Source organism: Phyllopteryx taeniolatus, chromosome 10 (assembly GCF_024500385.1).
Source record: "Phyllopteryx taeniolatus isolate TA_2022b chromosome 10, UOR_Ptae_1.2, whole genome shotgun sequence".
Classification (NCBI taxonomy): domain Eukaryota; kingdom Metazoa; phylum Chordata; class Actinopteri; order Syngnathiformes; family Syngnathidae; genus Phyllopteryx; species Phyllopteryx taeniolatus.
The window spans coordinates 4761143-4770997 of NC_084511.1; the positions used below are offsets into that span (position 1 = coordinate 4761143).

Sequence of the window (9855 nt, forward strand, 5' to 3'; positions counted from 1 at the left end):
CGGGAAACGTCTAGGAGGAGTGTGGCATGCAGCGACAAACGCAGGTCGTTAAACTCCGGCAAAGGCTGAAAGAACGCATGTGGACTGGTTACTGCTTGGTTATCACGTGCGACCAGTCGAATAGGGAAGTTAACAGTTGCAGTTGGGATGTGCAATTCCTTCTGTGCTGGTTCCCAGCCTTCCTCTTCTGTTCTGTGTCGTTGGTGGTGTCGAAGTTGCCTGCTGACTTGGGGGCCACCCTCTCAATTCTTCCTTCCGGTGCGCTGCACAATCTTCATTCTGGTTCCTCCTTGGCTTTGCACCTGCTCATTTGCATTATCGTGGACTTTTGTTACTGCGCCTCCAGGAACTCACTTCTCAGCCGCTCGTGCCTCCACGCAGCGAAGCGGGGGGAGGGGGGGGGGGGGGGGGGGGGGGGGGTCACACAAGACTGGACTGGGCAAGCAAGTCCAGCCTCCGTGACAGCATCCTTGCTACACCAAGTCTGCCAACGCTGATGCTCAACCAAGACACAGGTGAAACCAAACGTGCTGCTCCACCGCAAACCGCTAACATAACGACCAAAATAAAACACATCCACAGCCCCTCACCGGTGAAGTTTGTCTACTATCGAAAAATCTCTGACATGTTGTTGCTTTTTGCAGATGATGTGGTTCTGTTGGCTTCATCAAGCCGTGATCTCCAACTTTCACTGGAGTGGTTCGCAGCCGAGTGTGAAGCGGCTGGGATGAGAAGCAGCACCTCCAAATCTGAGACCATGGTCCTCAGTTGGAAAAGGGTGGCGTGCCCTCTCCGGGTCGGGGATGAGATCCTGCTCCAAGTGGAAGAGTTCAAGTATACTGGGGTCTTGATCACGAGTGAGGGAAGAACGGAACAAGAGATGGACAGGTGGATCAGTGCAGTGTCTGCAGTGATGCAGAATTTGTATCGGTCCGTTGTGGTGAATAAGGAGCTAAGCCGAAAGGCGAAGCTCTCGATTTACCGGTCGATGTACGTTCCTACCCTCACCTATGGTCATGAGCTATGGGCCGAAATGAGTTTCCTCCGCAGGGTGTCCGGGCTCTCCCTTAGAAATAGGTTGAGAAGCTTGGTCATCCGGGAGGGGCTCAGAGTAGAGCATTGAGAGGAGGCAAATGAGGTGGCTGGGGCATCTGCTTCGGATGCCTCCCGGACACCTCCCTGTTGAGGTGTTCCGGCCACGTCCCACCGGGAGGAGACCTCCGGGACGACCCAGGACATGCTCGAGAGACTACGTCTCTCGGTTGGCCTGGGAACGCCTCGGGATCCCCCCGGAAGAGCTGGATGAAGTGGCTGGGGAGAGGGAAGTCTCGGCGTCCTTGCTAAAGCTACTGCCCCCGCGACCCGACCTCGGATAAGCAGTAGAAAATGGATGGATGGATGTTGTTGAGACACCCGCCACCACCCTGTAATGTTCCCCACAGACCTGAGTCCACTGTGACAGAGAAACAGGTGGAGGAGTGACAAAGATCTAAGGAGGACAAGCAGTGACATCGTACAGTGACAGTCAGGAAGAGGGTGAGGGCAGTTCCTGCAAGGGGAAGCAGAAGACATTGTTATAGTTCTAAGCAGTGAGTTCAAGAACAGGCTCTCATGTCTGTAAAATATCTGGCTATGACCTCTTTGTATTAAAAAGTGATTCTCAAACCTTTTACCCCAATACCATGTGAAAAAATATCTGGCTCTCCAAGTAGTACCATAATGACCAACATTTAATACAGCAGCGTAAAATGAGGCACAGGTTTTATTCCTTGTTCTTTTATTTTCGGCTTGTCCCATTAGGGGTCACCACAGCGTGTCAACTGTTTTGGGAGATCTTTCTCTGACAGAATAAATAAGGAAGCAATCGTGTCTTTGTGGGTTTTTTATTCCAAGAAAGGAAGAATATCTTTGCAAAGAGAGGAAAAGGTACAAGTCATCACGAGTTGTCACCGCTTACTGAAGCGCATGTCAACGTTATACAGAAGTGAGCGAGAGAGGAAAAAAGAAATACACCCCTCTCATTCCCACAACATTCTCACGCAGTTAGCTTCGTCTAGATGCACTCAAACTTATCTTTATGGGAATGGGAGAATGCAGAGGATGAGAAAGGAAGAGGAATACAAGGAGTTGTCAAAAGTCACATTTGCAAGGACACACAGAAGTACTGTGTTGTCTCAAGCTAAGGAACAATAAACATGCAAATGTTATATACAACTCACAAAACTGATATTTGATAGTGTATATGAAACAAATTTTCCAAATCAAGGTCCCCCTTTTGATAATAATAATAATGCAATCAATTACTAATCACACAAGAAAGTAACATTACTAAACATTACTAAACACTAAGTAACCAAAAACACGAAGATAGTATGGAGCAATTAAAACGATATACAGTAAAAGCATAGCATTTATTTAAAAAACAACCACACAACCATCCAGAAATTCACACTTTAGGGTTACGAGAATCTGAGTCATGATCATCAGTCATGTTGTCGTTGTCATCCAAGCAGTCGGTTTGAGGGAAAAGGTCAGGAAAACATCGGTCATTAGCGGGGTATGATGTTAGTGGGTCACCGGAGGTCACCCATGAATAGTGGACAAATGCATTGACAACCATGCGAAAGACCAAAGATTTGACTAGAGGGACCAGACAACAGGACATGAAAAAGAGTACAAAAAAAGCAACACAGACCGTAAGTGCAAAGCGATACAGCCAAGCCTGCCATCTGAGTCCAGTGAACCAGCTTGAATCGAGACCCTCCTCACGGGCAATGATATCGCGGAGTATAGTGAGATTTTTAATGCCACAGGCTATAACGCCTGTATCACCAGCACTGTCAGAAATGTATGTGCAACAGGTTTGGTTCAAGAGGGTGCATAACAGATCAAGTGTCAAGCAGTGTTGGAAGGCTACTTCACGAATTGTATTAGTTTCCACAGGTGAAGCCTCTAGAATGGTCAGGATAGTGTTAACAAAACTAGAAAAGTGATAACTTAAGAGTTTCATAACATAACATCAACTTCCCCACCTCAATTTGAGAGAGTACAACTTGGTACCTACTCCCCAAACCTTATGATCGGTGAGGACATCCGTGCCCAAAACTGGATCGTGTTCTTTAAATTGGGCCTGTCTATGACGACCGAAATGGCGTGTGGCAGAGATAATGTATGAGTGTCAGTCAAAACAATAGGGGCGCATCAACCAGACCAATCGGGAACAAGTTTAGTGTAGACTCATCGTCCAAGAAAGTACACTCCCTCAAAAGGCAACGTGTCCAACCAGTCAGGTAATGACATATAGGGAAGACAGGTAGTACCGGGAAGAGTTTAGGAATTGTACAGAGAGGAGGAAGAAACAAAGGTTGTGCATGGTACAGACATAGATTGGGAATAATATTTTGGCACCTCCTCAACGTACACACGCTGGCCAAATAGGGTATTGTTCATAGCAAAACAGTGGAATTGCTCTCCGGGGCAAATCTAAAGCAGGCCAAACAAAGGCACTATACCATATACATCAGTGTGTTTAAAATTATCAAAATCTTTGGTCACATTGATATAGGGGAGAGGATAACCGGTTTCAGCAAGGACGGTTTGGTTAAGGTACTGTGGACTGACAAAAGAAGTTTAGGTGTGAGGAAAGAGTGATGACGAATTGGGATGCAGAGAAGGTTTGGAGCGGTGCGGCATGTAAGAACAAACATAGCCGTTAGAACGATTTTGAGAGCGTGCCACATGAAGGGCATCAAGAAACCAAACATTCATACTGGAGGATGTGTAATTAGCAGAGGTAGTGGCGATCACATGAAACTAAAGAAGCTTGTCGTAGTTGTCACATCTCGTAAGGTGCAAAATTGTGTCAACTGCCAAAGTGGAAGCATCAACACATTTCAATCACAATAATTATGGTAATTAATGTCAAACCACCAATGAGCGGTTTGAAACCCTCGGGAGATGTATCTTCTTCTGTTCTTCTGCCGAGTTACGCAAGTGCACGTGTGTGTGTGTGTGTGTGTGTGTGTGTGTGTGTGTGCGCGCTTCAGTTCAGACAACAGATGATTGGTTGTTGCTCGGCTTTTATGACCTATCTTCTGCTCTTCTATAACCTTATCGACGTGCAGTTTAGCACAGTGGTTTCCACCACTGATTGGAGCTAAAAATGTATGCTAACAGTGAATCCTCTTTCTCAGGGGTGACTATTTAGCTTTATTAGGCTGACCTTTCCGGCCATCCATTGCAGAAGGTGAAGGAAGAGAAGGAGTTGGGTCCATAGGAGCCACCGGGAATGTCTTGCAGTGTGATGCGTGAACACGTAGCTCTTTCAGCAACTTGCACTGCAGTGTTGGTCACAAGGAGGACTTGGAAAGGCTCAAGCAAGTGGCACTGATGCTGTAGAGGGGAATAAGATGACTTAGGTTTGAGTCGAACCAGTGGACAGTTCTTAATTAGCCCTACATCATGTTTGCTGGTAGCCCACAGTGTGGATGGAACGTGGTCCAGCAGAGGGGAGATGTCAGTCGGACTTTGTGTGTGACACGACTCAGATCGGTTTCAATGTAAGGTAGACGGAACGCAAGGCACGTGTGCACACACTCAACACCTTTCTGTGGGAATTGACAGATTTAGAAAAAAACATTGTTGGATCCGATGTTGGTGCCCATTCAGTCGCACTCTGACATTGGGAGACAAAAGGGCCTACATCCTGCCATGGCGCCACAGGTTGTTTTGCTAGAGAAATTTGTGGTGTTGAACGGACAACATCAAAGACACACAGTTGCGCTGGAGTTAGTGAGACAAACGCTGCGCAAAAGTCATGACTAAAAAAGACGTCACTGATATTTAGCGAGTCATTCAAGGCTCTCATCACTGTCGAAACTGGCCAGTTTAGTAAGTCCGGAATGGCTCTCACAAGCGTCCATGAGATGGTGCAAGTATTCAGCTGCTGTCTCATCTGTCCCTTGCACACAGGCATGAATCCGTAAAAGGGGCGAAGGGAGAAGTGTATCTCAAGGGCCTAACCTATGGCTATCATTTGCACTTCCCATGGTCCGTTTGGGTTCCCGGAGACAGTTCTTGCTTGCAGCTGCTTGTACTCTCCCTGTTCCACCACTGCACCCAATTTACTGAAAATCTCTGCTCCGAGGTGGAGGAGGAGTAGTTTGTAGACCTCGCTGCCGATGGGCCTCCAGTGTCGGGCAAACTAGAGGAAAACACGGTGAAGCTTGTGGCCGCCTTCATTGGGATGTTGCCAATCCTTTATCACCTGTTTCATTTCTGGGTCCATATAACGGTACAACAGAACAGGTTGACCGTCAGGGCCAGGGAACTCAATAATTGGCATTCGAAGGTTTTGACCCATCTTGGCCTTTTGTCTGGTGACCGCTGGCGATGGGACCTGGGACCCATCTATCCTGTTTCATGGCAGGAGGTGGCATGCTGCCAGCAGGAGTAGGCTGTGCAGGCAGGAAGTAGAGGGGAGCAGCAGCAGTTTGTGTGGGGAGGAGACGGAGCTGGAGCGTTAGCGGTAGCGGTAGCAGTAGCGGTAGCGGTGCTGTGTGTGCAGGAGGCAGCCACTGATTGCCGTCGCCTGGCGGGACTTGCTCAGGCTGCTGATTGACTTGTGCCCGTGGGGGATATGAGGGAACCCAATCACTGGCGTCATCCCGACGTCTTCCACCAGGCAACCTCAGATACAGAGACACAGGAGGAGATGCACAGTTACCATTTTCTATGCACTCTTTTTCCCTATTATTCATGTCTAAGTCCTTTCGTCCCTTTAGCCTTGGCAACCATATTTCCAGACATTCGTTTCTCAATTTCTCAACCTAATCTTAACCTTTTTTTTTTTGCTCTTCCTCTAACCTTTCCTTCATTTTTGTAACTGCCGAACACTTAACCTTCCAGTCACTGGGAAACCGTATTCAGTTATCCACTTCTCAAAACACTCTATAGATTTTTCACCATATTTTTCCCTCATATGGGTCATGACAGGTGACGTATACACCGGTAATTATTTTTTGCTCTTCCCAATTCCCATTTCCAGTACTCGTAAGAAGCCCTTCTCTTTTTTACAATATTTGAACGTGTTCGAAATTGTCGAGGACCCGAACCCCTGATTGTTGAAATCGAACAAGGGGACCTGAATCCTGATTGTCAGACTCGAACATGGAGACCCAAACCCCTCACTAAGATGGCGACTACTCGTGTGGACGCCTCGGTTACGCGCTCTCTGATTCTGATTCTGATTCTAACCCCCAAACTTGAAGCGGGGGACTTTAATCCAGGACTTTAAGGACTCAAACCTTACCAATGTAATGTGGGGAGAGCAATCACCAATACCACTTAAGACAAAGAGACAGTCTACGTTTTTGTTGGTTGTACACCACCAACAGATTGAGGACTCAAATCCTGCAGCTATTTGATCTACTAATTTGTACTCACTTGGAACACCACGGGGAACACCAATGACGTCAATGTATGTTGGATCATTTTGGCCCTGCCAGTCTGCTGCTCTTTTCTGATGTCGCCAATGTTCTGGCATGGCAGTGGATAACCTAGCTGTTAATTCTTGTACAGACATAGGATATGCCGATACCGGTAACAACAAAGTGACTAGAGCACAGAGACCTGTTACATTCTTTGGCAATTTATCAAATAGTCTAGCATCTCCACACCACCACCAGATGTCCCCTCTTGACTGCGGATTGAAGTCAATTTCTACCACAGTGAAACATCACTCCTATCTTTTTCACAATTTGGTTAACAAAATGGGCACCGTTATCACTATATTTTTTCAGGAATACCATATCCAGGAATGATATCCTTGCAAAGTGCCTTTCACATATCAAACATGCCCTACAAAAATTTTTTGAATAAGAATCAAAGCCATAAGTTGTATAATGTTGATGTATCTGCTCCACCATCCCTCCTGTTGAGACATGTGTTACACCATGACTCAATATAGCAGTATAGATAGATATAGATATAGATTTTTTGGTAGGATAGGTTTGTTGTTTGGTCATACACAGATGTCATCTTGTAATGTTGCGCCCTTTTTCTTCCAAAGTTCTTGTTCAGCTTTGGGACATTGTTGCATATCTTTTAATGTGTCTTTGTCTAAATTTGTGTTATCTTCTATTGCTAACACGTGTCTGTAAACTTCTGTTTCTTTTTATCTTTTATTATTTTTTCAGCATGGATTTACATACTCCTCCAAGGTGCCTGTAGGCAGGCCAATGTAGTGTTTGTTAACCCAGCTGCGAATTGCATCTTTTGAACCTGCATGGACAGCATTATTCAACTGCTGTTGAAATGGCCCATTTACATCTTCATACTCCTGCAGGCCGCTGTGAGTCTTGAGGCCAAATAGTTGCCATTCTTACTCTGTATTCCTCAAAAGGCTCATCATCCTTTTGTTTTACTCTTCCTGTTTCAGTGTAATTTGCTCTCTGTTTGAAATGCTAGGTTGCTCTGTTAATTAATCCTTGCACCCGGTGTCCCAATTCGCGACTATCATGGGCCAAAATCCCATTTTCATCACTTGGATTCCATGGTCCTCTAACATTATGCCAATCTGGACCCATGGCTGCCATCCACACTTGTGGGACTTCTGCACCATTTAAGTTATATGATCGCCTTAAATTTTCCATTTCCTCAACAAACTGGTTTATATTTGCTTTATGTGGTGTCAGTCCTTCTTTGCCACAATTCCAGCAACCTTCTGCATTCAGTTTTGACTGATTCCAATTCTCTCTTCCACTATTCCAACTTTCTCTTCCTTTCTATGGAACATTAATTGTTCTTTTACCTTCTCTACACATTCCCTGTCTTTCTTTTCACATTATTTTTCCTTTCTTATTTTGTCTTCATTCTCTTTCCGTTCTCTGTCTCCCTCTTCTCTATTTGAGGCTATTCTCATCCACTATTCTGTTTCCTCAAAACCATTTTTCTTCATCTTTTTAGGGGTTTCTTTTTGTCTTTCCTTTTTTTCTTATGATTGATTCCTGCAACGCGGCGATTTTAACCATTAATGCCGTGTTCAGTTATCCATGTGTCTAAATATTGGATTTTATCAGGATCCTTTTTTTTTTGATGAACTTCCTATCTTTACACTGCAGTGTATCCCTGGGTTTTATATGAATATTTCCTTTCCCCATTTTAGAGAATTTGGTCCAGTTTGTCAACACCGAGGATGTTCTAAAAACTGGTTTCTTATCAGTAGGACAGCAACTCAAATTTTCTGTTGTAATTCTCACTTCAACCTTTTCAGGTGGAGAATTCTTGCCTTTGCATCCACACCAGTTAGCTGTTTACAATCCAACTGTTTTATATGTGATAAATACCTAATGGTATTTTTATCTCCATTCATGGACTTCTCAATCACACAAGCGCTTTATAACTGCGATTTTCACGGAATTTAAGTGTACACAGGACTCCGCCATCCTTCTTCTACGGAATTTATCGGACTCTGCCGTCCCTCATTTACCTGTCATTCACTAGTATTCACAGGGTTTTTATTTCCTAACGTGCAATGACCTCATGTTTTTGCTCATTTATGTCCACACAGCACCCCATATTGACAGAAAAAAACGTAATTGTTGAAATTTTTGCTGATTTATTAAAAAGGAAAAACTGGAATATCACACAGCCATAAGTATTCAGACTCTTTGCTGTGACACTCATATATTTAACTCGGGTGCTGTCCATTTCTTCTGATCATCTGTGTTTGATTATACTGATTGGACTTGATTAGGAAAGCCACACCCCTGTCTATATAAGACCTTAGAGCTCACAGTGCATGTCAGAGCAAATGAGAATCATGAAGTCAAAGGAACTGCAGATGTGCTTACCAGTCATCCATGTGTGTGTGTGTGACAATCCTTTCAGCATTTTTGATTGTCCGTTGCAGTCGGAGTTTGTCCTTTTTTGTAGCAGCACCAAACCAGACTGTGATGGAAGAACACAGGACTGATTCGATGACCGCTGTGTAGAACTGTCTCAACAGCTCCGGTGACAGGCCGTGCTTTCTCAGAAGCCGCAGGAAGTACATCCTCTGCTGGGCCTTTTTGAGGACGGAGTTGATGTTGGTCGCCCACTTCAGGTCCTGAGAGACTGTAATTCCCAGGAACTTGAAGGTCTCGACGGTTGACACAAGGCAGCTGGACAACGTGAGGGGCAGCTGTGGCGAAGGATGCCTCCTGAAGTCCACGATCATCTCTACAGTCTTGAGCGTGTTCAGCTCCAGGTTGTGTCGGCAGCACCACGGCTCCAGCCGCTTCGCTTCCTGTCGATATGCAGACTCGTCAGCGTCCTTGATGAGGCCGATGACAGTGGTGTCATCTGCAAACTTCAGGAGTTTGACAGTCGGGTGCGCTGAGGTGCAGTCGTTCGTGTAGAGAGGGCAGACCAGCGGAGAGAGGACACAACCTTGGGGCGCCCCAGTGCTGATGCTGCGTGTGGATGAGGTAGCCTCCCCCAGCCTGACCTGCTGTGTCCTGCCCGTCAGAAAGCTGTAAATCCACTGGCAGATGGCAGGTGAGACGCTGAGCTGGAGAAGCTTGGATGAAAGGAGTTCAGGGATGATGGTGATGAACGCTGAGCTGAAGTCCACGAACAGGATCCTCCCGTAGGTCCCTGCACTGTCGAGGTGTTCTAGGATGAAGTGCAGTCCCATGTTGACTGCATCATCCGCAGACCTGTTCGCTTGGTAGGCAAACTGCAGGGGGTCCAACAGGGGACCTGTGACACTCTTGAGGTGTTCCAGCACGAGACGTTCAAAGGACTTCATGACCACAGAGGTCAAAGTGACAGGCCTGTAGTCATTTAGACCCGAGATTGCAGGTTTCTTGGGGA

At 45.9% G+C, this 9855-nt stretch overlaps 1 protein-coding gene across 1 annotated transcript; it reads right to left on the reverse strand.

Moving 5' to 3' along the window:
• Window positions 1–1315: 1315 nt before the first annotated feature.
• On the reverse strand, window positions 1316–9249 carry LOC133485071 (uncharacterized). Its single transcript, XM_061788410.1, has 2 exons — window positions 8853–9249; window positions 1316–5688 (listed from the first exon to the last, which is right to left on the reverse strand). Exons 1-2 carry the CDS (start codon window positions 9215–9217, stop codon window positions 5331–5333), a joined length of 723 nt encoding a protein of 240 aa, XP_061644394.1. The 5' UTR covers window positions 9218–9249; the 3' UTR covers window positions 1316–5330.
• Between the last annotated feature and the right edge of the window lie 606 nt (window positions 9250–9855).